The sequence below is a fragment of the Syngnathus floridae genome, chromosome 6 (genome assembly GCF_059516105.1).
Source record: "Syngnathus floridae isolate MCC-2025c chromosome 6, RoL_Sflo_1.0, whole genome shotgun sequence".
NCBI classification, from domain to species: domain Eukaryota; kingdom Metazoa; phylum Chordata; class Actinopteri; order Syngnathiformes; family Syngnathidae; genus Syngnathus; species Syngnathus floridae.
This window is the reverse complement of record NC_142418.1, coordinates 14,690,527-14,716,022: the sequence shown is the minus strand read 5'-3', so window position 1 is coordinate 14,716,022 and position 25,496 is coordinate 14,690,527. Positions and strand designations below refer to the sequence as shown.

Below are 25,496 nucleotides of genomic sequence, written 5' to 3'. Positions count from 1 at the left end.
TAACCAGTGTTCCTTCCTCAGCCTCTGTGAAACTGGACATGCCTTCGGCGTGTGTGTCGCCTGTGAGTCGGGCAAGACAGCAGTATGTCAATATATTGAAGAAGAACCGGCAGGTATAAAACCAGTTTGGATAAAGACACCGAATTGGACGATCTGAAAAATCCCACCCCCAACCCATGTTGGTGCTATTTTCAATCTGTAATATTTTTATAAAGTCTCATTCGAGTGTTACATGAATCGACAAGTCAGTGTAAAGGACATAAATCAGTCGTATATATTGTAGATATATTTTGCTATTTGTCCATTAATGTTCTGTATTGTGCAAAACAAGAACTGACAGATGTGACACATCCAATTCCATTTAATAAACAGTCTTTACTAGGAAAGTAGCAATTTTGAGTTGTAACGGAACTTATTACATCGACCAACCATCTACAATGGCGAATTATAACATTGGTTCAGTCGTGGTTCAAACAATTACTGTGATTTTTTTGTTGTACAAAAAAGTGCTGGAACAAGTTGGACGTGCATTTAAACGTTGGTAGAAATGATAAATGCAGTTCATATGTAAAGGTTATAAGTCGTGTTTAGTTTCGTATTTAAATTTCCCCATCAAGCGGAAAATGACACTCCTAACTTTTTGTCAGTAGTGTATCCCATCATTTAAAAAGAATATTGAAACAATCATGGTAAAAAATGGCCAGGTGTCCCCAAACAATAACCAGTATGATTAAAACTGACAAAATCAAATTCTGGTCTTTTCTGGGACGTCACGTGACAAAAATGTTTGTAAATTCGGCCGTCCCCCACACGCAAATATGGTATCGTCCACAACGTTCTTTAAGTGAAGGTCCGGGAAAACCCATTATGAGTGATGACGCAATGACCCGCCTCATGATGTCAACTGTGCTAGCCGACGAAGTTGTCTCGTCGTCTTTCTACCTGTGTGACACAGCAGGTGAGCAAAATAACTAAGCGCGTTCTAGTACGCCACCGGTATTAATGGGAGCAAACCACAACGCAAAAACCCAACCGCCATACTACCTTGGCAAAAGTATGTGCAGAAGTGTAAATTGGTACCTTCCTTCCCCCCTTGAAAAAAAACGTGACGTTTTAAATGACGTCACTCGGTAGAGGGAACTAGTAATTTATATGTATAGACTCGTGTGACAATAAAGCCATCGATACCAATGACCTCATGACGCGTCTGAGATTTTCGTGTTTGCCTGTTTACATGCAATCGTAAAAATTGGAGAAAAAAAAAAGACAAAAATAAAAACAACAAAAAAAACGGGTTACAGAAAGTAAGAGGGGTGTTTTTTTTGGTTGATCATGAAAATGGTCACGAAAGTTAGCTCGAGTTTAGAGTTTCGGTACCGCGACGATCCAGCTCACTTTAGAAAAGTGTGGGTATGTACGTCATGCACCTCTGTTCTTCTTAGTTTTGCTTATGGAAAATGCATATCTTGCCAAATTAGCTAGCTTTCACTCCAAAATGACTCGCAAATTGTATAGTGAATCGTGAATGAATTTGAGAGCTTAGCTTCATTGTTGGGACGTATCACATGATGCAGGCTATTATTTTTTTGTTGCCATATCACTTGAGGAAGCTGGTGTGCAAATGACATCATCGTGGTGTTTTTTGTAGTTGTTGAAGAAAAAGTAGCCCTACCTCAATCTGTCTATTCAGGGATGAGAGGCTCTACCGGTGGTCCTTTAACAGCAGTTAAGTAGCGGAGCGTGGCGGTGCAAACGCATCGCTTTGCTGCTGTGTAAGGATGAAGAAATTATTCAAGTTCCCGAGATGGAAGTCATCAGTTGATGCATGTGACTGCGCTTCCGTAACCACAAATGCCAGTGATATAAGAGAAAATGAGATGGGCAAGTTTCACAAGGCAGCCTGGCAGGGTGATATGGCCAAACTGGAGCAGCTTGTCAAAAATGTTGATATCAATCAACTTGACAAACACAACAGGTCAGTGTGGGTAGAAGACAGAATGCTTGGTTTAAAAAATCAATTATACATATATTTCTCTCCTGTTATAGAACAGCACTTCACCTTGCTTGCACCCGTGGAAATGTCGAGGTGGTGAAATTCCTGATCAAGAAAAATGCCCAGGTCAATTTCTCTGACAAACAAAATAAAACTCCTTTAATTAAGGTAAGCCTGGATAGACTTGTAATACGTTTTGTGATTTTGTGTTCTTTCTCCTGATGTGACTTGTTCATTTTCTCAGGCAGTGCAGGAACAACATGATCTGTGCGCCAACATTCTCCTTGAAAACAAAGCCGACCCCAACCTGGTGGACTCTGATGGAAACACAGCTTTACATATGGCCTCCGGCATCCCGTCACTCTCCGTCATCATCTTGCTCGTGAAGCACGGCGCTGACATCAACGTCAAAAATCGGGTGAGCGCTTTCGCTTAACTCCTTCAGCGCCAGCCTGATTCAAATGGAAATTTGACGCCCATCGTGGTCATTGACAGTCATTCGCACATACCCGAGTAATTAGTTGTTACATGTATTAAATTCTGGCGCTACTTTCAGGAGGGCATTTCACCCCTGACTGTGGCAGTCCAAGAGGACCACATAGAAGTGGCAGAGTTTCTGCTGAAGAAAGGTGCCAATGTTAATATTTTGGACAGACATCGGAGGTCGGAAAGCAGTGACACGCTTCTTATTTCAATGAGCCCATCTTGTCAAATGACTTTGCGTCTCCAAAAAAACACACAGGTCGCCGTTAATGTTGGCCGCGGCTAACGGACACTTCGACATGGTGCGACTGCTCCTAAAGTATAAAGCCAACGTTGAACTAAAAGATAGCCGAGGACAGTCAGCTGAGAACTACGCCGAGTTGGAATATCATGACACGTAGGTTGATCTTGCATTTTTTTTTTTTTTTTTTTTTTTTTTTTTAAATCATCTGTCATGACACGATCATGGTGATGTTTCATTTTGTGCTCTAGCTGTAGCGTCCTCATTACTGAGCACGGGAGGAGACCGCCCACCTCCCTCCTGATCTTGCCAAGCCCAAGTAAAAGGAGGTCCAAATCCCTGGAACGTATCTCGATTAAAGATGGTATGTATTTAGTGAAGCTCACCTGTGTTGCAAAAACAACTTTGTTTTGTGTTCACTCCTGTAGTTGGAAGTGTTGACCGACGAAGTTCTACAGGTGGACACAAAGAGGAACTGAAACGGAAAGATGTAGGCCCAAACAAGAAGAATTTATATTGCTGTATTTTGGTGATTCAATTTTTTTTTTGTGTGTGACCAGAGTGAAATGAGCCACTTGGTGAAGTTTTTGACCCTATTGGATAAAGGAAAAACTGAAAAGTTTGGTGAGTGGAGAATCACAAGTCACAATAGCCAAAGCATGCATGATTGTCTTGAACATGTCTTTGCTTCTCTCACAGACAACGAAGAAACGGGTTCAGGTGAGCGTCGCTCGTCTTGTATAAAATATTTTTTAATTTTTTTTTTTTTTTTTAAGTTCAGCTAAAAGTTCAGCCAAGCGTCATACTTGTCGTGTTCATTCGACTATACCTCGCTTTTTGCATCAGAATGGGATAAAGCCAGCAACGCCAGTAAAAGGGCTGTGCCCGAAGGATCGGTGGTTTCGCAGAACTCTGAAGAATTCGCGGAATATTCTAGTTCCTCTGTGGAGGTCAAGAAGTTCGAGGTGTTTCCAAAGGCAGCCGGAAGGAATCTCTCGGACAGGGTAAACTTGAGCCCACATCATTAAGATGATGTCACTGCTTTATATCAGATCTTTAAAGTTTTTGGTGTCCCCTATCACTTAAAGCACATCAGATCCTCTAAGTCGAAGTGGGCACGCTCACGGCATTTGCAATTGGCCCCAAAAAACGTGCACGTGTTTGGCTGACTGTCATAAATCATGCAAATTGCATTTATTTATTTATATACCTCGTGTCGGAATATATTGAAAAAAAAAGTCTCTTCCGTTGATAATGTCTATTTAAATCGCTCAAGCCAACATTTTGAGCATTCGCTGATAATGTAATTTAATTTTGGAAAAGTCAAGCAGTTGTGATTCACCCTTCTATTTGGGGGGAAAAAAAAAATTGGAGCGGAGGACCACAAGAAGACCATGTTCTCATTTTGGTAATGACCAACTTTGTTTCCAGGTTTGGATGTCATGAATGTCGAGTAGCTCGATTAGATCTTTCCGTTACGCTTAAGCAAAGCTAGTGTAAGCTCGTGTATTGAGATTGCTGACCTCTGACCTTCTCTTGTAGTGGCTTTTTCAGGGTGCCAAAGAGCCTTCTCAGAGTCTTTCAGTGAAAAATCGAAATACTGCTTTTGACCTTGTCGCCAGAAGATTAGAAGGACATGCAAGTGAGAAAGCTGAGAGTTCAGTGAGCTGCAAAGGCAGTTTATTGAGGAACAAGGAAATGTCAAGTCCACCTGACGCCTCTTCAAATTCAAAGAAGCCGACAGTAAGGTACGCACGCTTCGCACATTAAATTTGGCCGCACACACCCAAAAGATGGCTGGAAAATGTATGTAGTTGTTTTTCATTTTTCATTTCATTATTTATTCTTGTATCTTTTATTTTATTATTATTATTATTATTTATTTTTCATTTCATTATTTATTGATTCTGTTGCTTTTATATTTTATTTTTCATTTCATTATTTATTCATTCTGTATTTGATCTAAATCTCAATATTTCGTTAATTGAGATTCCCAAAAACGGGGGCAGTACGGTGCCTTAGTGGTTGGCACTTGTGAGGTTCAGGGCTTGTGAGGTTCAGGGCTTGAATGTCTGCTCTGTCCTTCTTCTCTGTGGGGACTGCGGACTCCTCCCGCCCACCCAGAAGCCCGCATTAGGTTCATTGAAGCCTGTAATTTCTTTGTAGGTTTGGATGCTGTTATGTCGATTTTCAGCCCTCCAATGATGGGCGTCCAATCGAGGGTGAATCATCACCCAATGACAACTTGGATAGTCCCCAGCACACCCACGACTCAAATGAGGACACTGGGTATAGAAAATGAATGGTTGAATTTAAATCAGGATTTTTTTATTTCTTTTTTTATCCCAAATCTGGCTACAAATGCATTCACCAAATTTACTTTCGGGGTCGGGGGGGTCAAAGAAGCGTAGAATGGCTCTTCCCGGCTTGACTTTGATGGCGAGCTTTGTGTTCTTGTGTTTCTGTAGCAGACCACGGACCACATCACTGCTGCAGCGGTTCTCCATAACAAGCAAACCGGACGAGCAAGCCGCAGAGAAGATTTCGCAACTGGAATTAGTTAGCAAGGCTCACTCCAGCAGAGCCGTTACCCTCAACCGAGATCTTCCTGTAAACGACGACACTTTGAGTGATGGCTCGGAGGATGAAGGAAGGTAGATATGCAAAATGACTTTTGCTGAGATGAACGTGACACAATTCTACAATACATTTCTGTTTGTTGGCAACAGGTCGCAATCCAAACAGAAGATGAAGAAACAGGTAAGCAATGGAATGTTTCTTTCCAATACAGTTGGTGGTGCGGAAAGTGAATTCAGTTAACATGTTCCGTTCCAAATCCAGCGCATTGACGAAATGGAGATCTCCGAAGAACTCGATGAGATCACGTCCTCATCGGATGGGACTCTGGAGGAAGGTGAGTTCCCGTACCCCCTCTGGACTAGAAGGCATCGCCTCTAATAAATTTTCGTTCTAATACCAAATTGTCACGGGTACATGATGTCATTTTTTTTTTCCCAGTGGATAACCAATTTAGGGTGAAGCTGGAAGACTTTGTGAGTCAACCGATCAAGCACCCCGTTCTCAAATCCACAGACCATCACGGCTGCTCTGTCAAGGTGACCAAACTAAAAGAGGAGACGGCCCAGTTAAAGAGCAGAATGGAGGAGGCGAAGGACGACCATTGTGTCATGGAGCACAAACGCATGCAGATGGAAGCCGAACTCGCCAACCTCAGGTAGAACCTCAATCGTCGTATGATCTTTGAGCTTAGCCGAGCTTGCTTTTTATTTCTTCCGTCAACAGGTCGTCGTCAAAGCAACAGCAAGAAGACTGCCTCAATACCATCAGGATGGCCCAACTCAACAAAAGCAAGGTGAGGAAGAACCGTATCCAATTGTTGAAACGCTCTCGAAGATCTGGCGGCCATGTGACTTTTCTTTCATCCGCCCCAAGCTCGAAGAAGACCTCCGACAGGCCCATGTGCAGTTGTCTCAGGAACGCTGCACAAATGCACAACTGCAGCAAAAACTAAAGAGTCAGGACTGCAAGCAACAGACCATTGAAGAGGACTACAAAAGAACCAAACATAATGTGGTAATTTTCAACCCCTCCTCCTCCTCCCAAAAAAAAACCCCAAAACATTCCTCATAAAAAGTATCCCAACAAATTTCCAGTCATCTGCAACCTTGAATCTTTTAGGAGCATCTAAGAACCGAGCTTGAGGTGACCCAGGCGCACAGCAGCACCAAACAAAAGGACCTTCTTGAGGAGAACGAAGCCCTCAAGGAGCAGCTGGAAGATCTTCGCCAAGATCTCCGACTCACCAGCGACAACCACGCCCAAAGCGTCTTGGAGTGGAACAACCTGATTACGGGATTGAAGTGCGAAGTGACCCTCGCCAACGCCCGACTGGAAGCTCAGTGTCAGGCTTATAGCCTACTGGAAGCCGAGACTCAGGGCGTCCGCGTCCGCCTGGCGGAAGCCGAGCAGCTTCGCTTGGAGACGGAGAAAGTTCTGCTCCAAGAGAAGGACGAACAGCAGCGACTGAGAGACAAACTTGCAAGTCAGTAAACACCATAGCTCGCCCGTACTGTAAAAGCATTGACTGATTTTTACTAATCCGCCGAAATGGATCTCCCCAGGTGAGATGGCCATTCAGCGAGAAGCCTTCAACAAACTGTCCCAGAAGCTGTCCAAGGCCAAGGCGCAGGGCAACTCACTGGAGAACGACGTACACCGAGTGGAGGCGCAGCTGACGGAGAAGAACGCGCAGATCGCTACCCTGCAGCGGAAGATGGACAAAGTCGACGCGCGCGTGAAAGAGGTGGAAGCGCTTCTGCAGACCGAGAAGGACCTGGTCAGCTGGGCCGGAGCGCGCCAGGAGGCCACGCAGGAGCTGCTGAGCAAATCTCAAAGCGAAGGCGCCATGCTACGGCAAAAGTTGGACGAGACCCAAAAGTTGTGTGTCGCAAAGGACATCGCCGTGTCGGACGCCCAAAAGTGTTTCAGTGAAATTTTGGCCAAGCTGCGCTCAGACTGCGAAGACAGAGTCCAACTGGTGCAGGACAGGAATCAGGATCTCGCCGCCAAGGCCGCCGAACTTCGAGAATATATCCACCAGTTACAGGAGGAGAAAAAAGATAAAGAGGTGAGGTCATCTTATCACGTTTGGAATGATCTCACGGGTGGCCGATCGCTGTCTAAATGTCTGTCGTCTCTGCCGCTCCAGGCGAGTCTGAAGCAGTTGCAGGCCGAGTTTGCCGACTTACTGGTGAAGGTGTCAAAGTGTGAAACTTCTCTCGAGCTCCACGAGCGATATCACGTCGAAGCGGAGGAAGAAAAAGCGCGACTGCACAAAGAGGTGGACAAGCTTAAACGAAAGGTATCCAACGTCAATACTCAGTTTGTTGTTTTCCTGGTGTCGCTAAAACTGACACGTTGGAGATATGAAAAATGATGCATTTAAAAAATCAAAACAAAAACATTGCTGTTAAGGCTCGCACTTTGTCGCCTAGTTGGAGGAACGAGAATGCCATTGCAACCACGCCGAGAAGCAGGTGGCCACTCTCAGGAGTCGTCTGGATGAACGAGAGCAACAACTCTGCATCTCTGCTCAGAAACATAAAGAGGCACTCTCAGACGCCGCCGCCGCCAAAATGTCCGTCAAACAGCTGGAAGAAGTCGTGCACCGGTACTGGACAACGCCACACGGTCGTGTCAGCAGATTTTTGACATTCTTCTAACATTTCCTCATTTGAATGCATCCAGGCAACGAGCTCTACTTAAAGGCGCTAAGAGGAAATTGCGAGATCACCAAGCAAGTGAAATCATGAGGGATAAGGTTTGTTCCCCCGATGGATACGGTGCGTCACCTCCGGACAACTTCTCGTGCCTCACATTTGCCGTTTTGTCCCGCACCAGGTGAACGAGCTGCAAGCCGAGCTGAGGAGGCAAATGTCCTTCCGCGGCCTCCTGGAGAAAAATAAGAGCCAGTTGGAGGAGGAGGTGCAGAGCCTGCGACGCCGAGTGGAGATGAACACGGTGGAGCACAGGAATGCGGAACAGTACCGGCGGGAGATCGAGGAGAAGGCCCGACAGGAAATACAGAAAAAAATCCACGAGGTCAACCTCTTCTTACAGGTAGGATGACAGCCGAGGCCACGGCAAAAAGACCAGACGAAGTCAGCTTTCGGTTTGATCTTCTCCCCTCAGTCGCAGGCAGCGACGCAGGAGGCACAGGACCAGATTAAAGCCTCCACCGAAGTCAGCCTGCGCTCCAAGATCCAAGAACTGGAAGGAGAACTGAAACGATCTCGCAGCATCCAGCACGACACCATCGCCCAGAGAGACGCCTTGCACAAAGAGCTGAAGCGCTACCGGCAGATGCACAGAGAAGAGCAATGGCTGCGCAAGTCCCTCAGCAACGACCTCAAAAGGTACAAGTGTGAGTGAGGACGGCGGTCTCCAAAAGCACAATTTCGAGCGAGTCTTCTCAAATGCTCCTTTTTCTCACGTCTGCAGGAGTAACAGTCGCCTGACGGAAGCCAATTCCAAATTGCTCAGCGAGCGCTGCAAGTCTCTGGTGGCCTCAGCGGCGCCGGTCCCCGTGGCTTCGACCTCCAGCGCCATGGCAGCGCCGTACCGGATGCCCACCTCCAGAATCCTCAACCCTATGGCTGAAGGAGCCAGCGGCAACGTGGAGGATTATCTTTCCAAGGTTCGTAAAGTCTCTCTGACCATCTTCCGTGCGCAAACGATTATTTTTACATATTGCTTGTATTTTTTTTCCTGACTCATGCAAATATCAGCTATACCAAGTGATGGAAGATGTTAAGGCTTCTTCACGTGTGTATGTATTCTTCCTATTCTTGTGCCTAACACCAACTTTGTCATACTTTGGCCTTGGCTGTGGCTCATTCAAACTCTTTCATATCCCGCTTAGTTAATGTTTACTGTCAAACGAAACATAAAATGAATAGACTCACACGTGGTTTAATTCAAACAACTGCAAAGCTTTGTCTCGGAAACGTTTGCTTAGCTTAAAACAGACCTGAGCAACACATGTAAATGGAAAATTTAGCAATTCAATTAATCATCCTTTGCCCGCAAAAAAAAAAACTAAATATAACCGCAACTTACTTCAAGCGTATGTATCTGTACGGTTGTGGTATACTGCCCTCATGTGGCCATTATTATTCACTGCACTTTGTGACCCTTCAATAAACAGTTAAAAAAATATATATATATTATTCTTGCCCCAAAGTTGAATGCTCGTGCTTGCCTTTGAAAACAAGATGCGTGTGGTTTTGTGGTGAACAACAAATGATGCGCATCTGTGTGCGTGTGTGTGTTTTGTACTGAAGAAATGAAAGGCGAGTAAAAAGTCCAGTCCCCTTCACTTCGATCACCAGTATGTACGTCCGTGTCAGTTGAGCAGGCGAGTGTAAAGAACACTTGGAGGAAATCACCTCTTGTTTTGCTTTGATTTCAGCGCTGAGCGGTGAAAAGGGAACAAACAGACTGACGCAAATCCAAGTCGACGAGCAAAGGTGTGAGCCCTTTGAATTGCTTTCACAACTTGAGTTTGGCAGGCCATGCATGTCAACATCTCTCTCACTCACTCACTCACTCACTCACTCACTCACTCACTCACTCACTCACTCACTCACTCACTCACTCACTCACTCACTCACTCACTCATGCCTGTCCTCAGCCAAAGCGATTGAAAGTGGATGGATTTGGCCAACAGCATGCGCGGGTGGAGCTGGGCCCCGTTACCAGAGCGAAGCAGCTGAGCTTCAGGGGTCCTGAAGAACAACCACGAGGAAACGACAAGTCGAGGTCGACGCGATGGACAAGTTGAGAAGCGGCCGACTTGAGCTCACTTGAGGGCTTGCCGCCAGCCCGAGCACACTCTTGTGATTTTGGCGGGCTCCATTTTTAGTGATTACTTTCTTCTTTTTTTTCTCCCATGCATGATTATTATGATTTCAGATAGGGACTGTTCCGAGCTCCTCTGTCACGTTCCACCAAGATTTCCCCATCGTGGAGAAATGCAAGCACACAATGCACATTGCACTGAAGCACTCACACGATCAGCCGCACGCATGAATCCGATCCCATGTGATAGTTGAAGCGTTCCCCCCCAAAATGGTGAAGTTGGCTCAGTGGGTTGTAGCCCAATGTTACGCTGCCAAGGTCAACCACCTAACATTTGTATTACCTCCCATGGCAGTGTCGGTCCAAACAAGTAGCTAGCTTGTGAATGAATGGACGACCGAACGAATGAATGAATGCAAGCATGACTGACTGAATGAATGCATGAAATGTCATGAAAGTGGCTAATTGCTGTGCGTCAACTGTATGTTGCATCACACGAGTGCTGTTGTTTTTAGAAGCAACATACAGTGCAGATTTAATCCTGCTTTGGGATTTTGACCTCTTTTTGAATTGGATGGATGGATGGATGGATGGATGGATGGATGGATGGATGGATGGATGGATGGATGGATGGATGGATGGATGGATGGATGGATGGATGGATGGATGGATGGATGGATGGATGGATGGATTGATTTGATATGTGCCATCACAAGGGGAAATGTTTGCCTTGCTTTTAGTGTTAGACTTTATTTTTGTAGGGACAAGGGAATGCAACTGACTTTGATATTGCTGCATTTATATATCTTGCCATTTACCGCTCTTTGTCCTTTGTGGTGGTTTTGTTACTTTTGCGCGACATATCTTGTCACTATGTCAAGAGAGAGAAATCGTGTCAATGAGCAGAAAGTTGTAAATAAATGAATGCAACAGCCTGAACTGGAGGATAGATATTCTGCGTTGTTGTTGTTGGGGTTTTTTGGGTTGTTGTTTTATTTCTTTATGGCGTAGTTCAACTCTTTTTTTGTGTGTGTGATCAGTTTGAACCAATTACGTAGTGAATCAAACCAATTCCACTGATAGGTGGCCTGCATGTTCCTGAAGGTTGTTTGACGGACGGGACGGGACCGGAACGGACGGTGTGTTGCAAAAAAGTCTCTCTCACTGGGATGATGACTTTCTCTTGTTCCTCCTGGCTGGACACATGAACATGCCGGACCCGTGACGTCAAACAGCTCCGAGATGACTTTGTTAACAGAAAGGCCAAATGTAAAGGCGCTCGTCGACTTTTCAAAGCGGGACGATCAACTATATGACGAGCGAGCGATCGACACGCACGCACGCACGCAGACTTTGCAAAGTCGTCACCGCCTCACCCCGCTCGCCACAAAGCCGCCGCGCAGCGCATCCAATCCAGATAGGCCAAATGTGCACAAGGCTCGTCAACACTTCACAGCGTCCTTTGGGACAACAATGACGAGCGTGGGCAACCTTTGCTGCCACGTGCTCATATCCGTCGCTCGGCCGAGCAAAAGCGGCTCGTCTGCTCCTCAGCCGCATTCGCCGCAGCGTTCGTAGCACCGCTGAAGTCAGGAAACACCACTCGATCACGACAAGATGGTCCCGTCCGGGCGTTGGCGGCTTCGGCTGCTGCTGCTGCTGCTGCTGCAGCCCGTGGCCTCCACAGCTGTTACTCAGTGCCAGGTCGATACAGTGGGGGGAACGAAGACGTGCAAGTGCGAGATAGACACAGCGCTCGAGTTGAAACTCTCCAGCGCTGCAGCGGCAGCTACTGATTTGGAATGGAATGATCCGAAGGAAAACGTTATTGAAAATGGTAACGGCTACGAGTTGCCCCAAGACAAAAAATCGGTGAAGATCGAAAGTGTGAAAGACGCTGACGCCGGAACCTACAAGGTTAAGTACAAACTTAGCAACGTCGCAAAAGAAGAAACATTCACTGTTCAACCTTTGGTCGTGTGCGAAAACCCATCATGCAATGTCAACGTGGGCAAAAATGTCCGATTGAAGACTGGAGCAGCTACTGCCACATGGACCTTTAAAGACAGTCCCGACCTTCCACCGGGGACCACCCCGAATGCAGGCAATTTAGACATCATCAACGTGAACACGGCAAAGCACAACGGCGTCTACAAGGGGAACTCGAAGTCATTCACACTTACAGTTGGGTCTATGGAGAGGGCTGACCCGACAGTGAGCCAGGGTGATGACCCGACTGTGACGAACAAGCCCGGGGGAGGCCGCCGTGTTGTGGTCAAAGAAGGGAGCGGCAAAGCGATAACAGGCAAACGATTCACCCTGGATTGCACCGTCACTGGGAGCAGTGCCAGCGCCGTCACCACCATCTACGAATGGCAGAAGGACGGCCAAGTGATGGTCGGCCAAAAGGGTGCCACTGTGGTCTTTGAGGCCCTCCAGAAGACGGATGAAGGCACATACGTGTGCAAGGTCGGCGATGACCGGTCGGACGGCTACTCCTTGACGGTGACCGCGTCTGGGGGCGCCGTGGCGGCGTCCTACTCACCGGCGCTGCTGATGACGCTGAGCCTGCTGCACGTGCTGCTTCGCCTCGTGTGCGACTAGATCCCGGGACGGCGCCCGCCAGCTCGTCCCCGGCCGGGAGACGCCAGCTCGGGGCCCGTCCGGAACCGCCGCCGCCATCATCGTGTAAAAAGTTCAAACAAGCAAGCGACCCTTCTTTCTTTTTGTCCAGCATATGTCCACCTAGTAAGTAAAAACAAACAAGCAAGCGATCGTTCTTTCTGTTTGCGCTTGGCTTTAGAATCAATCAAATCAATAATCAATCAATCACTCGATGAACTCCTGAAAATGTGTGTTTATGCAACGCGCTTTCATGATTGAATGCGCATGTCTAATGAATGCAATGTTTTGAATTTGTCCAAAGAGGCCTTAGAAATGTACATACAGTTGATGGAATATGCTGAGTTCGTTGTCTGTCTCACTCGAGATCAAAGTCTTGCTCAATTAACCTGAATCATTTCATCGTTGTCTCATTTTGCTGTGCATGCTTACTGTAGTCCAATAAAAATACAAACGTTTTCACCAACCTACTCTGACTGATGATTCAAATGATACAAATTGTTTTTGCTTTGCATATACGAGTGAGCGATTTGGAACACAGCTTCTGGGTGGGTTTGTTTTTTGGTCACGCACACGCGCGCTGGGCTGTACAGTGCACGACCGGTACAAACCGACTGGACGCGTCAACGCCTTTATTCTGCTTCAAACAAGTTTACGAAAGAATGGCTGGCTCAACTAAATGTAACTAAAAGTCGTTAGAACGCATCTTATGTTACTTCGAAACAACGAAAATGACGCGTATTCAATGAAAGCGTGTTTTTACGTTCACACTTGACTTTCCGCAAAAGCGCAAAAACGCCATCGTTTGGCCTCAACGCTGCAAAAATGTCTTCCCGTGAGATTATCTTGCGCAATAGTCAAGAGGGAACAACAGGTGGCAAGCGCTAAAGAAACAAGCAAAAACGTTAGAATCAAGCCGATTGCCGTCGACGTGACCACGCCATGCAGACAGGAAGCGGCGCTAGTTATGGCCGCATTACCTGACGCACGTATACGTGACGTGATCGATGTTGAGGTTGTTTGACAGATCGGGTGGTGGTTGCAAAAAAAAAAGTGTGTGTGTGTGTGTGTGTGTGTGTGTGTGTGTGTGTGTGTGTGTGTGTGTGTATGGTTCGCCCAGGGCGCAAAACCCAGGACCGCCTCTGGAAAAGAGGGATGGAATTCAAACACGCTCCGTTGATTAACCAGGTGATTATTAGCGTTCTTGGTTGTCTTTGTGCCCTAAAACCGGTTTAAAGTGTAAGCGAGCTATTCTGTTGCGTATACAGCCGAAGTCAAGATTTACGAGGCACTTGAACGTGACACAGGAGAAGCGATGGTTTCCTGGTTTGTGATTGGATATCAAGCTGTCACTTCTGAGCACATGTCAGTCACAAGTAGCCAATCACCTTGCTTGTTCTTGGCACGTGCACCGGCCGGCCGGTGCTAAGCAGCTGTGTCGGAGGGGTAGTGAAGGGGAGAAAGAGGAAGCTCAGGCCAGCCAGACACCAGCAGCCGAGCTCGCCGGACCTGTGCGATGGACCCCAGCGACGACGTTGGGACGGAGAGACACCGGGCATCCTTCTGCGTGCCCATTCCAGACGGATCCTCGGCTAAGAATGAACAGGAGAAGCTGTCAGGGGTAGTGAAAAACGTCCACCGAAAGCTCCGCAGGAAATACAGAGAAGGTGAGGCCCTCTTCGTCTGCGTTTGGACAATCGAAGGCTGGCTAGCTTCTCAAAACGACGCACAAACTCTCTTAGTCCAACTTTGGAATGATGTGACATGTTATCGTGTGTGAGATTAGAAGCATCGGCTGTCGTCGACCTTAGGCTGCGGTTTTTGTTTTGATTTGTTTGGTTTGGTTCGGTTTGGTTTGGTTTTCCACCGAGGGAGGCCAGCGAAAGCACTGACAAGTCAATGAAACCGAAGCAGGCTTGCTAACGTTTGTGCTTAAGCGTGACTTGACGCTGCAATGATCGGCAGCACTTCAACAACTTGCTTCGTAGGCCTCGATTGAAGCGGATTGAACCATCCCTACTTGTTTTTGGGTCATGCATAGACGAGTATGACTAGCGTCGTCTTTAAAATGTTCCGACAGGATACTGGCCATTTAACTAGACCAAGCAATGTTAAACATGAGCCAGCACTTGACTAAATATTAGCTCCTAAGTTAGTCTGGACAAATATCTGTTGAAGAACAAATGAAAGTACTTTTGAGTTGCCTTCCTTCTGCTATTCATTTGCTGAATCGAATCCTACTTTCTGCCTTCAATGTTGTGTATTCCTTTTCCCCATCAATTCCTGTGGACGCCTTCCGACTTGGAAAATGCCCTGGAGTTTCCAACCTTTGTCCCGAGCAGCCGACATCGCTTCTGTCGTCACGCCACTACACTACCTTTTGCTTTCCTTGACAGTGGGCGACTTTGACAAAATCTGGCGCGAGCACTGCGAGGATGAGCAAACGCTGAGCGAGTACGCCGTCGCCATGAAGAACCTCGCCGACAATCATTGGGCTGCCAACTGCGAAAAGGAAGGACGCATCGATTGGTGTCATAGGTGAGACTTACTCTTGAGGCCGATTGGAAACTTACTTACTTGGCCCACAGTTTAAAAATAATAAGCAACTTGAATTTGTTGGTTAATGAAAAGAGCGCTATCGTTGAAGACGCTGCTTGTTGTCTCGGCAGTGTCTGCCAGGAGTATTTTCGAGATGGTGGCATGAAAAGAATGTTGGAGAAAGATGAGAAAAGTGCCTCCTTCTCCGCCGGTTCGACTGAAGCGGCTGCGAGTGGACGGCCGTCTTCTTCTATCCAAAGGTAACATGAGTTCTGTGTGCAAAGGCTTGCGTTTTTTTGACACGAGTCCTGCATTTGCATATTTTGGTGCTCTGTTCTAAAATGGCGGCCATGTCCCAGCTTAAAAGAAAGTAGTAAACATTTGACACATTGTTTGGGAGACTTGAGATATTTGTTTGCCGGAGAAGAGACAGAGCAAATGTTTTGAAAGAGAAGGTGGTGTTGTGCGTTGCAGTCCAGGCGGTGCTCATATGGGGAAGATTCGCCTCCTGGATGTGGGCAGCTGCTTTAACCCTTTCAAAAAGTTTGACGGGTTCCTCACAGTCGGTATTGACATTGTGCCTGCGGTGGAGGTGAGGGCGTCTTTTCGCGTCATTTCCCCGTCACGATGCTTGTCCCGATGACGCTGACGTCTGCGCATGCTCTCCTTTGTCTTCAGAGCGTGTACAAGTGCGACTTCCTCAACCTTCAGCTCCAGAGGCCGCTTCAGCTGACGGGCGAGGCGGTGGAGGCCTTCCTTCGCCACCTGCACAGCCCCATCGACGCCCTGCCAGGCCGCCTCTTCCACGTGGTGGTCTTCTCCCTGCTCCTGTCTTATTTCCCGTCTCCCTACCAGCGCTGGATCTGCTGCAAGAAAGCCCACGAGCTGCTGGAGCTGCACGGCCTCTTGCTCATCATCACGCCCGACTCCTCCCACCAAAACCGCCACGCCCTCATGATGCGCAGCTGGCGCGTGGCGGTGGAGTCGCTGGGCTTCAAGCGCTACAAGTACGTCAAGTACTCCCACATGCACCTCATCGCCTTCCGCAAGGTGTCGCTGGCCACCAGCAGCGACCTGGTGTCGCGCAACTACCCCGAGATGCTCTACATCCCCCAGGACTTCCACCCTGCCGAGGAGGACGAGGGCGGCGAGGCGCAGGCCCGCTCCGACATGGACGACGAGCAGCTGGCTTGGGCCTTCGCCGAGCTGCCCGACGCCTGTGACTCGGATTCCGGCGAGAGCCAGAGCGGCTCACTCCCCGGCTTCCAGGAGCTGGAGGACCCCATCCTGCTCCAGACCTAGACCCCCCCCCCCCCCTCCCAACCCCCACTCTTGTCGCGCTTCAACTGCTGCGCTGCCAAACGTAAACCTGCTGCATTCTCCTCGCCCTTCCCTTCCTTTCCCCTCAAACCACTTGCACAGTGTGAAAGAGATACTATGTTTACGCAATATTTTCTGAGAATACCCTCGCTTGACATATATTTTGATAAATAGATTGACTTTTTCTAACAGTTGGAAAGCGAGCGCCCCAAATGTATCAACGGCTCCCGCTATCTTGACGTCCAGCATCATCTCCCGGCGTGTCTGCGTGCTGACAGAGCGTGGACGTCGAGACGCTTTTTAGCAAGAAAAAAATTAAAAAGACAACCTGAGCAGTATGACGGTCAGTGAAGAGACTGAACAAGAGGACAGTGACGGGCTAGCTGGAAGATGTTAAGCGCACTCTTCTCAAAGACATTGGTGTTGTCCGGTCTTTTAACCCATATTTGCATCCTTAACAAAAAAATGTGGTATTTGTAGCATTTTAGGATCTTGTAACTGGAGTATTCTACTAATGTGACGTATGTGATGTGTTGCTCATTGTGTCACAAGGTACTAATGTTTTGAAGTAGTCCTGTTTTTGGGAGAGCCTATATCGCTTACCTTTCGTATCTTAGAGAAATGATACAAATGTGTTGCTGCCAAAAAGACTCGGTGATTGCAGTAACTTTGCGGATGTAAATCGAGCGTAAGCAACCAATGACCAAGAGCGTTTGATCCAGCCAGCCGTTTGATTTCAAAACCCAACTCAAACCACATTTCAAGCACAAATGCTCACGATAGAACAAAAGTGTACGCAGAAAGGTTGCTCATTCTGGTTGGAAGTGTCCTGCTCCCTCAGACTGAAAATTCATCTGAACTGAAAACGTTTGCACTAGTTGAACCTCTGAAACAGGTTTGAGATGATTATTATTATTTTTTTTTTTTTAACCTTTAACGCAATAGATGCTGCTGAGGTTTTTAAGCTAATAGCTAACGATGGTGTTTGTTGGGTTTGTGCGTGTGAATGACGGCGTACTGGCACTTTATCTCATTGATCCTAAAGGCCGTCGCAAATTGACCTATTTTCTTACAATGACCAGCAAGATGAGAAAGCGGCATGTCTGGAAGTGCTTTTAGATACCATCACACACACTCTCTTAAAGATGTCACACTTGGACAGCACACAAAAGTTATTCTTGTCATCGAATACATGTTCATACGGCTTCTGTTTCTGAATAGAGCATCACTCAAAAGTCAGTGGTAGTGTTATGACGTGGTGCAGTAGTCTTCCAGTCTTTCCTTGAGACTCATTTGCATGGTTTATAATCATCAAACATTTTCAACAGTTTAGAACAGTGGTTCTTAACCTGGGTTCGATCGAACCTAGGGGTTGGGTGGGTCGGTCTCAGGGGTTCGGCAGATCCTCCACTGCGGAGGTCCGAACACACCTGAATATCGCAGGAGTCACACTGATTTGCTGGTATGTAATGTGTTGTGAGTTGATGCATGGTGTTGGTTTTGTTCTTTGAACAAGGTGATGTTTAATGCACGGCTCATTTTGTGCAGCAGTGATAAACATCTGTCTTGAATTTGAAATGAAATATATTTATTTATTTTTTTCACTAAAGAGGGGTTCATTGAAGAACTGGTGGGGTTCGGCACTGCTAACAAGGTTAAGAACCACTGGTTTAGAACAATGCGTGCTTCTTGTATGGTTGTGTCTTTTATAAATGAATGTAAGAGGAAGGTGTCTGTTTTTTCTCATGGAGCAAATTATCCAAGCCAATTTGTGCTGTACATTTATAAACTTGATCTAATCATACACTTTAGTGTACTAGCTTCGCTGAAATGCACTATAGTATATTGCATTTTTAATGTAAGATAGATTCTGAACAATGACTCAAAAGTAGCCGTTTTAAAAAGATAGGACATCTTAACACAATTTTGGCCTTGTTTTTAGAACGGAAATCTATCATTTATTCACAATTCTGTTGCAAATGTTCCTTTGTGTGCGTTTGCTTTCATTCTTATGTTCAGCTCAAACCAGCTTAATGATGTAGTTTCTTTCTATAAAATGTCAAACGTATTTTTTTTCTCCGTTTGTGAAACTTTGCTTTTTTTAAAACCTCAGAAAGTTTACCAACTTAATGCTACTCTTGGGACTTTATTTAGAATGTTCGTGACGAATAAATAGTAGCGCTTTCTTCGGAACTTTTCGGTGCTTCGCACTTTCCGTAGACAGTGCTCATTCGTCAATCATGGCGTTTTGAAAACTTTGGACGCGTCGGAAGTTCCTGAACTGAAATGTCCTTCGCCAAAAGGCTACAGGTCCGGATCTTTCCAATTAGCGACAGAAAATGCCACTCTCGTGACTTAACGACGATCGTTGTTATGCACGCTAACGTCAACCCGGAGAAAGATGCTAACTTCAGCTAGGCTAGCCACTTTTGCCAAGTTAGCAACGTAGCTAACCTTTGGCTCTCTCGCGACGTCCATGTCCCTAAGTAAAGCGAAACGCCCTATTGAAATACTAACGCGCCTGTTTTGAGCGTGAATAGATATATATTCATAATGTGGCGTTTTCTGCGGTACTGCGTCAGCCACTGGCTGCAGGCGGCGATGACCCGACTTGACGTTCAAGGGGAGGGGAGCGTGTGGTCTTCGGTCCGCTGCCTGGGCTACATGTCCGGCCTCAACCTGCTGGTGGCGCTGTGCCTGGGCCTCTTCGTCCGCTGGGAGGAGACGGCCGACTCCACGCTGCTGGTTATCTTCATCTTGGCTCTGCTCGTCCTGCCGCTGGCTGGCGGCTTGTACTGCTACTTGGGCACGGAGCGGCTCAGCCTCAGCCTCCTGCATCTTTGGTTCGGCTTCCTTCTGGGTCTCCTGTGCTTCGTCAACAGTCCTGAGCTGGAAGGAAACAGCAAGGAGCAGGTGGCCAACGGTCTGCTGCTGTCCAGCGTGTCCCTGAGGACTCTTTGGGCTCTGCTGGAGAGGATGCTGGGCTACGCCAGGCACCGGCCCGCCTTCCTCACCTCGGCCGAGCGGCTTCAGCTGACGGGCTTCGCCGCCGCCAGCACGGCGCTGCTCCTCCACAAAGCCCTGAGCGTCACGGTGCTGGCCGTTGCCCTCTCCGCTGTGGTGGTAGCCCTCAGAATGAAAGCGATTCTGGCGTTGACCAACCTGGCGTGCTTTGTCGCCATCGGCGGCGACTTCTTCCTGGCGAGCCTCGGAGTCCGGACCAACGCGTTTGCCCTGGGATGCTTCTTCGGGCTGCTGGTGTGCGAGCCGCTGCTCGACGTCTACTTCAGCGGCCTCTCGGTGACCGAGCGTTGGCAGCCCTTCCTGCACCGGAGGGGCTTGTGGCGCCGCCTCACCCTGCTGCCTTTGCTGCTTCTGGAGGTCACCTTCGTCGTTCTGGCAGCACAGGTGCTGGGTCGCCTGGACCGCTGGTACCTGACCATCCCGGCGTTGGCAGCATGCACGCTTTTCTGGGCCGTCTGCCACTTGGTGTTCTTCATCAGCCTGTGGGGCTTTCACAGCAAGCTCAGCGACTGCCAAAGAGTTTGCCTGAGCCAGGCTTGCGGCGGCAGCGGGCTGGATAAGATCATGGCCTCCAAGGGCATGAGGCACTTTTGCCTCATCTGTGAGCGCCTGCTGCGCTTCACGCTGGTGTCCACCGTCGCCCTCGCCGCTCTCTCCTGGCAGGTAAGTGGCAGCGGCTTTTATGTGTCCGCATGTGATCCGGTTGTCTTATTTGAGAAGTTCACTTGGCTGAGCTTTGTGTTTGTTGCACCCAGGCTTCCAGCAGCATCTTCTTGAGCACCTTCCTGCTGGTTCTCCCTCTGGAGTCTGTCTTTCACGGCCTGTTCCACGAGCTGGGCAGCAGCCTGGGAGGAACGTGTGTGGGCTACGCCATGGTCATACCCACCAACTACTGCAGGTACGTCGCATGCCACAGCAAATATTGCATCGTCAAACGTTTCACCCCCTAAAACATAGACAACTCTCCAAGTGCTACAGTACCTTTTATTGAAACTCCACAGAAAACAAATCACCCCCAAAAATTCACACACACGAAAATCCACATTAAAATGTCGCTCTGCAAAATGTTTTCCATGCAGCCCCGACGGGCAGCCTGTGCTGCTGCCCCCCGACCAGGTACAGCAGCTCAACCTGCGCTCCACGGCCATGCTGAGCAATATCCAGCGTTTCTTGGCCCAGCACCTCATCGAGACGTTCGGCTGCGACTACTCCACCGGCGGCATCACGCTGGAGGCGCTGCAGGCCAAGCTCAAGTCCTTCATGGATCTGCGCACAGCCGACGGGCCGCGCCACGACACCTACCTGCTTTTCTACAGCGGGCACACGCATCGCAGCGGGGAGTGGGCGTTGGCAGGTCTGTTGTTATCATGATGTCACACTTGGGTCCGGGCACCAAAGCTCGAGTCTTCTCGACTCGTTTTTCTTTGACTAATTTCAATCCAAGTTAACGGTTGTTCTTTGTCTATTGAAGGCGGGGACACGCTCAGTCTGGACCAGCTGTTGGACTGGTGGAGAGAGAAGAACGGCACCTTCCCCTCCCGCCTCATCCTGGTGCTGGACTGCGACCACTCGTCAGCCACGGTGAAGGCAGCACGGCGGGTGGAGGGCGTGCACGTGGCCGTGCAGGGCGCCACTCCGTCTCGGCCCGCCGAACTGCAGCGGGGGGACTTCCTGTCGCACTGGGTGGCGTACAACTGCGACGGGGACGGTGGCGTCCCGTGGTCGCGGCGGGGTGGGGCGCCGCCGGCCGTCTACGGCGTGTCCCGCCGCTGGGGTGACTACGCGTTGCACCTGCCCACCGGCGACGACCTCACCGACCACTGGAGGGCCTACTTCCCCCGGGTCACCTACCCGCTGGTCCGCCTGGCCTTGTGGTGCGGCGGGCTCAGCCTGCTGTGGCCCTGCAGCGCCTGCCTCAGGTGCCTCAAGAGGGTCAAGCTCAACTGGTTTCCTCCCGCCATTCTGGACACCGGACAAGGCTTCAAACTGGTCCGATCTTAGACAGGGAAACCGCCTACAGCCTTTTTGTTACATCGGCAGCTTTTCTTCTTACCAACCGGCAGCCATTTTGTTACGGACCACAAAATATAACAGGGGCCTACTTCTTCTCGCCCAGTCAACCAAGATTCGCTCCAATTCACAGTCAAGCAATGTAGAAAATTGTGCGAGTTGGAGGCTTGATGCTTGTTTGCACTCGTTTTTTTGTTGTGTTTTTTTGTACGTGTTTACAGTGTTTAGCAAATGTATTGGACCAGAAAACACCATTCGGCATCTTGAAGTCCTTGAACTTTAATTTGCTGCTGTCATCAAGGCATAATAATGTGTTTTGCTATTTATTTTTCCTTGTTTGGAAAAGGAATAACTATATTTTAGCATTAAAAATATGATTGGTGTTCAAAAGCAAATAAAAATCGCACCAGTTACAGGTGCTGTGTGGCCTCAAGCTTGCATAGGCGAGTCCAATACATCTGTCAAACATTAATTTTGCTCATATTTGTCAAATACAAATTCCCAATGTGCCTTTTTCGAACTGTGATGACACCAAAGTATTGCTAATCTTTGCACACATTTAAACACCAAAGTGCTTTATCAACAGCTACGAAGACCTCAACCAGCCTTTTTAAAACAACTATTTTTAAAATTTATTTCTAATATTGTATCCTTACACTTGATTAGCTCAGTGGTTCTCAACCGTTTTTCATTCACAGCACACCTTTTCATTGGAAAAAATCCCGAGGCACACCACCAACAAAAATCTGTTAAGTGTTACACCAGCTACTATATTAAAATGAGTTATATTACAACAAAGTTCTATTCCTATAAATATGGAGAGTCGAATAATAGTCAATGACTCGTAAAGTCCCTCCTCCATCTATCACTAGCTGCTGATTAGTCGTTCGCGAAGATTCTCGGGTGAGTGACAGACAGCATTGCTGCTATACCAGCCAACACACGTTATGCCGAATTTGATGTTTTAATTTTGTTTTTGTTGGGTTATAATTGATGGTGTTATTCCGAATTTGCTTGAATAAAAGGTTCATGGAAAAAAAAACGCTATGCTGACATTTGTTATTTTGGGGGACATCTGAAAATGGCGGTGTACCTAATAGAGTGTCTTAATGACGTCATAGATCAACCAGCCAATCGGAAAGTGGGGGTGAGGGCGGGTGTGGCACTTTTCACTCAAACCAGGGGTGTCGACCTAGAGTCCTCGGGGGGCCGCGTTCCAACATGTTTTCCAAGTGACCCTCGTTAAGCGCAGGTGCGTGAAAACTTTTAGCTTCTTTCACGGTCAAAAGGAGCTAAAAGTTTTCACGCACCTGCACTTAACGAGGGAATCAAACGGACACTCCATTAGGTACACCGCCATTTTCAAGTGTACCTAATAACAGGCCACTTTATTAGGGAAATATCATGGTCAAAGGTCACAGGTGCCAAGCTCTAGTCCTCGGGGCCGCGTTCCAACATGTTTGCCAAGTGACCCTCGTTAAGCGCAGGTGCGTGAAAACTTTTAGCTTCTTTCACGGTCAAAAGGAGCTAAAAGTTTTCACGCACCTGCACTTAACGAGGGAATCAAACGGACACTCCATTAGGTACACCGCCATTTTCAAGTGTACCTAATAACAGGCCACTTTATTAGGGAAATATCATGGTCAAAGGTCACAGGTGCCAAGCTCTAGTCCTCGGGGCCGCGTTCCAACATGTTTTCCAAGTGACCCTCGTTAAGCGCAGGTGCGTGAAAACTTTTAGCTTCTTTCACGGTCAAAAGGAGCTAAAAGTTTTCACGCACCTGCACTTAACGAGGGAATCAAACGGACACTCCATTAGGTACACCGCCATTTTCAAGTGTACCTAATAACAGGCCACTTTATTAGGGAAATATCATGGTCAAAGGTCACAGGTGCCAAGCTCTAGTCCTCGGGGTCGCGTTCCAACATGTTTTCCAAGTGACCCTCGTTAAGCGCAGGTGCGTGAAAACTTTTAGCTTCTTTCACGGTCAAAAGGAGCTAAAAGTTTTCACGCACCTGCACTTAACGAGGGAATCAAACGGACACTCCATTAGGTACACCGCCATTTTCAAGTGTACCTAATACAGGCCACTTTATTAGGGAAATATCATGGTCAAAGGTCACAGGTGCCAAGCTCTAGTCCTCGGGGCCGCGTTCCAACATGTTTACCAAGTGAGCCTCGTTAAGCGCAGGTGCGTGAAAACTTTTAGCTTCTTTCACGGTCAAAAGGAGCTAAAAGTTTTCACGCACCTGCACTTAACGAGGGAATCAAACGGACACTCCATTAGGTACACCGCCATTTTCAAGTGTACCTAATACAGGCCACTTTATTAGGGAAATATCATGGTCAAAGGTCACAGGTGCCAAGCTCTAGTCCTCGGGGCCGCGTTCCAACATGTTTACCAAGTGAGCCTCGTTAAGCGCAGGTGCGTGAAAACTTTTAGCTTCTTTCACAGTCAAAAGGAGCTAAAAGTTTTCACGCACCTGCACTTAACGAGGGAATCAAACGGACACTCCATTAGGTACACCGCCATTTTCAAGTGTACCTAATACAGGCCACTCTATTAGGGAAATATCATGGTCAAAGGTCACAGGTGCCAAGCTCTAGTCCTCGGGGCCGCGTTCCAACATGTTTTCCAAGTGACCCTCGTTAAGCGCAGGTGCGTGAAAACTTTTAGCTTCTTTCACGGTCAAAAGGAGCTAAAAGTTTTCACGCACCTGCACTTAACGAGGGAATCAAACGGACACTCCATTAGGTACACCGCCATTTTCAAGTGTACCTAATAACAGGCCACTTTATTAGGGAAATATCATGGTCAAAGGTCACAGGTGCCAAGCTCTAGTCCTCGGGGCCGCGTTCCAACATGTTTTCCAAGTGACCCTCGTTAAGCGCAGGTGCGTGAAAACTTTTAGCTTCTTTCACGGTCAAAAGGAGCTAAAAGTTTTCACGCACCTGCACTTAACGAGGGAATCAAACGGACACTCCATTAGGTACACCGCCATTTTCAAGTGTACCTAATAACAGGCCACTTTATTAGGGAAATATCATGGTCAAAGGTCACAGGTGCCAAGCTCTAGTCCTCGGGGTCGCGTTCCAACAGGTTTTCCAAGTGACCCTCGTTAAGCGCAGGTGCGTGAAAACTTTTAGCTTCTTTCACGGTCAAAAGGAGCTAAAAGTTTTCACGCACCTGCACTTAACGAGGGAATCAAACGGACACTCCATTAGGTACACCGCCATTTTCAAGTGTACCTAATACAGGCCACTTTATTAGGGAAATATCATGGTCAAAGGTCACAGGTGCCAAGCTCTAGTCCTCGGGGCCGCGTTCCAACATGTTTACCAAGTGAGCCTCGTTAAGCGCAGGTGCGTGAAAACTTTTAGCTTCTTTCACGGTCAAAAGGAGCTAAAAGTTTTCACGCACCTGCACTTAACGAGGGAATCAAACGGACACTCCATTAGGTACACCGCCATTTTCAAGTGTACCTAATACAGGCCACTTTATTAGGGAAATATCATGGTCAAAGGTCACAGGTGCCAAGCTCTAGTCCTCGGGGCCGCGTTCCAACATGTTTACCAAGTGAGCCTCGTTAAGCGCAGGTGCGTGAAAACTTTTAGCTTCTTTCACAGTCAAAAGGAGCTAAAAGTTTTCACGCACCTGCACTTAACGAGGGAATCAAACGGACACTCCATTAGGTACACCGCCATTTTCAAGTGTACCTAATACAGGCCACTCTATTAGGGAAATATCATGGTCAAAGGTCACAGGTGCCAAGCTCTAGTCCTCGGGGCCGCGTTCCAACATGTTTACCAAGTGAGCCTCGTTAAGCGCAGGTGCGTGAAAACTTTTAGCTTCTTTCACGGTCAAAAGGAGCTAAAAGTTTTCAC

At 47.7% G+C, this 25,496-nt stretch overlaps 4 protein-coding genes and 1 long non-coding RNA gene across 28 annotated transcripts in view; 4 read left to right on the top strand and 1 right to left on the bottom strand.

Annotated features, from left to right (window-relative positions):
* The window catches only part of LOC148396769 (uncharacterized), a 35,202-nt gene extending 34,813 nt beyond the window's left edge, over window positions 1-389 (top strand). For all 6 annotated transcript variants that reach the window (XM_088379202.1, XM_088379201.1, XM_088379204.1 and 3 more), the window contains one exon: window positions 22-389. In XM_088379202.1, the coding sequence (XP_088235328.1) occupies window positions 22-119 (98 nt within the window). In that variant the 3' untranslated portion in view covers window positions 120-389. The remainder of the gene's footprint in view (window positions 1-21) is intronic.
* Window positions 22-13,185, top strand: LOC148396767 (ankyrin repeat domain-containing protein 26-like). Of its 16 annotated transcripts, XM_088379215.1 has the most exons (32): window positions 998-1,410; window positions 1,691-1,975; window positions 2,047-2,161; window positions 2,238-2,411; window positions 2,550-2,656; window positions 2,736-2,873; window positions 2,969-3,081; window positions 3,146-3,207; window positions 3,278-3,341; window positions 3,417-3,437; window positions 3,564-3,721; window positions 4,260-4,465; window positions 4,884-5,006; window positions 5,186-5,371; window positions 5,447-5,477; window positions 5,559-5,631; window positions 5,736-5,770; window positions 5,834-5,952; window positions 6,021-6,090; window positions 6,171-6,311; window positions 6,417-6,780; window positions 6,860-7,365; window positions 7,447-7,599; window positions 7,733-7,908; window positions 7,986-8,058; window positions 8,139-8,357; window positions 8,430-8,653; window positions 8,739-8,934; window positions 9,026-9,066; window positions 9,581-9,627; window positions 9,709-9,766; window positions 9,967-13,185. In XM_088379215.1, exons 2-32 carry the CDS (start codon window positions 1,779-1,781, stop codon window positions 10,010-10,012), a joined length of 4,236 nt encoding a protein of 1,411 aa, XP_088235341.1. In that variant the 5' UTR covers window positions 998-1,410; window positions 1,691-1,778; the 3' UTR covers window positions 10,013-13,185. The 16 variants fall into 16 exon arrangements, 13 of the variants coding, with proteins under 13 accessions (XP_088235336.1, XP_088235337.1, XP_088235341.1 ...); XM_088379210.1 differs by lacking the exon at window positions 998-1,410 and adding an exon at window positions 22-113 and having other exon boundaries at window positions 5,736-5,952; XM_088379211.1 differs by lacking the exon at window positions 998-1,410 and adding an exon at window positions 533-958 and having other exon boundaries at window positions 5,736-5,952.
* On the bottom strand, window positions 1,527-3,686 carry LOC148396768 (uncharacterized). 2 transcript variants are annotated; one of them, XR_015859123.1, is made up of 3 exons: window positions 3,547-3,686; window positions 3,104-3,192; window positions 1,527-2,612 (listed from the first exon to the last, which is right to left on the bottom strand). It is a non-coding gene; the product is annotated as an uncharacterized LOC148396768 (long non-coding RNA). The 2 variants fall into 2 exon arrangements; XR_015859124.1 differs by having other exon boundaries at window positions 1,527-2,609.
* A 902-nt stretch (window positions 13,186-14,087) lies between the features above and the next one.
* On the top strand, window positions 14,088-18,305 carry samtor (S-adenosylmethionine sensor upstream of mTORC1). Of its 2 annotated transcripts, XM_088379231.1 has the most exons (6): window positions 14,088-14,386; window positions 15,116-15,257; window positions 15,389-15,517; window positions 15,732-15,849; window positions 15,936-16,264; window positions 16,374-18,305. In XM_088379231.1, the coding sequence occupies exons 1-6, from the start codon at window positions 14,236-14,238 to the stop codon at window positions 16,714-16,716; spliced, it is 1,212 nt and encodes a 403-aa protein (XP_088235357.1). In that variant the 5' UTR covers window positions 14,088-14,235; the 3' UTR covers window positions 16,717-18,305. The 2 variants fall into 2 exon arrangements, with proteins under 2 accessions (XP_088235357.1, XP_088235358.1); XM_088379232.1 differs by having other exon boundaries at window positions 14,094-14,386; window positions 15,936-16,709.
* A 454-nt stretch (window positions 18,306-18,759) lies between these two features.
* LOC148396765 (transmembrane protein 168-A-like) lies at window positions 18,760-22,653 on the top strand. 2 transcript variants are annotated; one of them, XM_088379225.1, is made up of 5 exons: window positions 18,760-18,887; window positions 19,160-20,264; window positions 20,357-20,499; window positions 20,681-20,955; window positions 21,073-22,653. In XM_088379225.1, the coding sequence occupies exons 2-5, from the start codon at window positions 19,179-19,181 to the stop codon at window positions 21,600-21,602; spliced, it is 2,034 nt and encodes a 677-aa protein (XP_088235351.1). In that variant the 5' UTR covers window positions 18,760-18,887; window positions 19,160-19,178; the 3' UTR covers window positions 21,603-22,653. The 2 variants fall into 2 exon arrangements, with proteins under 2 accessions (XP_088235351.1, XP_088235350.1); XM_088379224.1 differs by having other exon boundaries at window positions 18,774-20,264.
* The last annotated feature ends 2,843 nt before the right edge of the window (window positions 22,654-25,496 follow it).

Excerpts from the sequence above, each read along its gene's own strand:
- LOC148396767 (XM_088379210.1), top strand. The coding sequence starts at position 1,779 with ATGAAGAAATTATTCAAGTTCCCGAGATGGAAGTCATCAGTTGATGCA. Across the intron at positions 2,162-2,237 it reads ATAAAACTCCTTTAATTAAG|GCAGTGCAGGAACAACATGA; the intron begins GTAAGCCTGGAT and ends TCATTTTCTCAG. Across the intron at positions 6,091-6,170 it reads CCCAACTCAACAAAAGCAAG|CTCGAAGAAGACCTCCGACA; the intron begins GTGAGGAAGAAC and ends ATCCGCCCCAAG.
- samtor (XM_088379231.1), top strand. The coding sequence starts at position 14,236 with ATGGACCCCAGCGACGACGTTGGGACGGAGAGACACCGGGCATCCTTC. Across the intron at positions 15,518-15,731 it reads CCGTCTTCTTCTATCCAAAG|TCCAGGCGGTGCTCATATGG; the intron begins GTAACATGAGTT and ends TGTGCGTTGCAG. Across the intron at positions 16,265-16,373 it reads CTGGGCTTCAAGCGCTACAA|GACTTCCACCCTGCCGAGGA; the intron begins GTACGTCAAGTA and ends TACATCCCCCAG.
- LOC148396765 (XM_088379224.1), top strand. The coding sequence starts at position 19,131 with ATGTGGCGTTTTCTGCGGTACTGCGTCAGCCACTGGCTGCAGGCGGCG. Across the intron at positions 20,265-20,356 it reads TCGCCGCTCTCTCCTGGCAG|GCTTCCAGCAGCATCTTCTT; the intron begins GTAAGTGGCAGC and ends TGTTGCACCCAG. Across the intron at positions 20,500-20,680 it reads ATACCCACCAACTACTGCAG|CCCCGACGGGCAGCCTGTGC; the intron begins GTACGTCGCATG and ends TTTTCCATGCAG.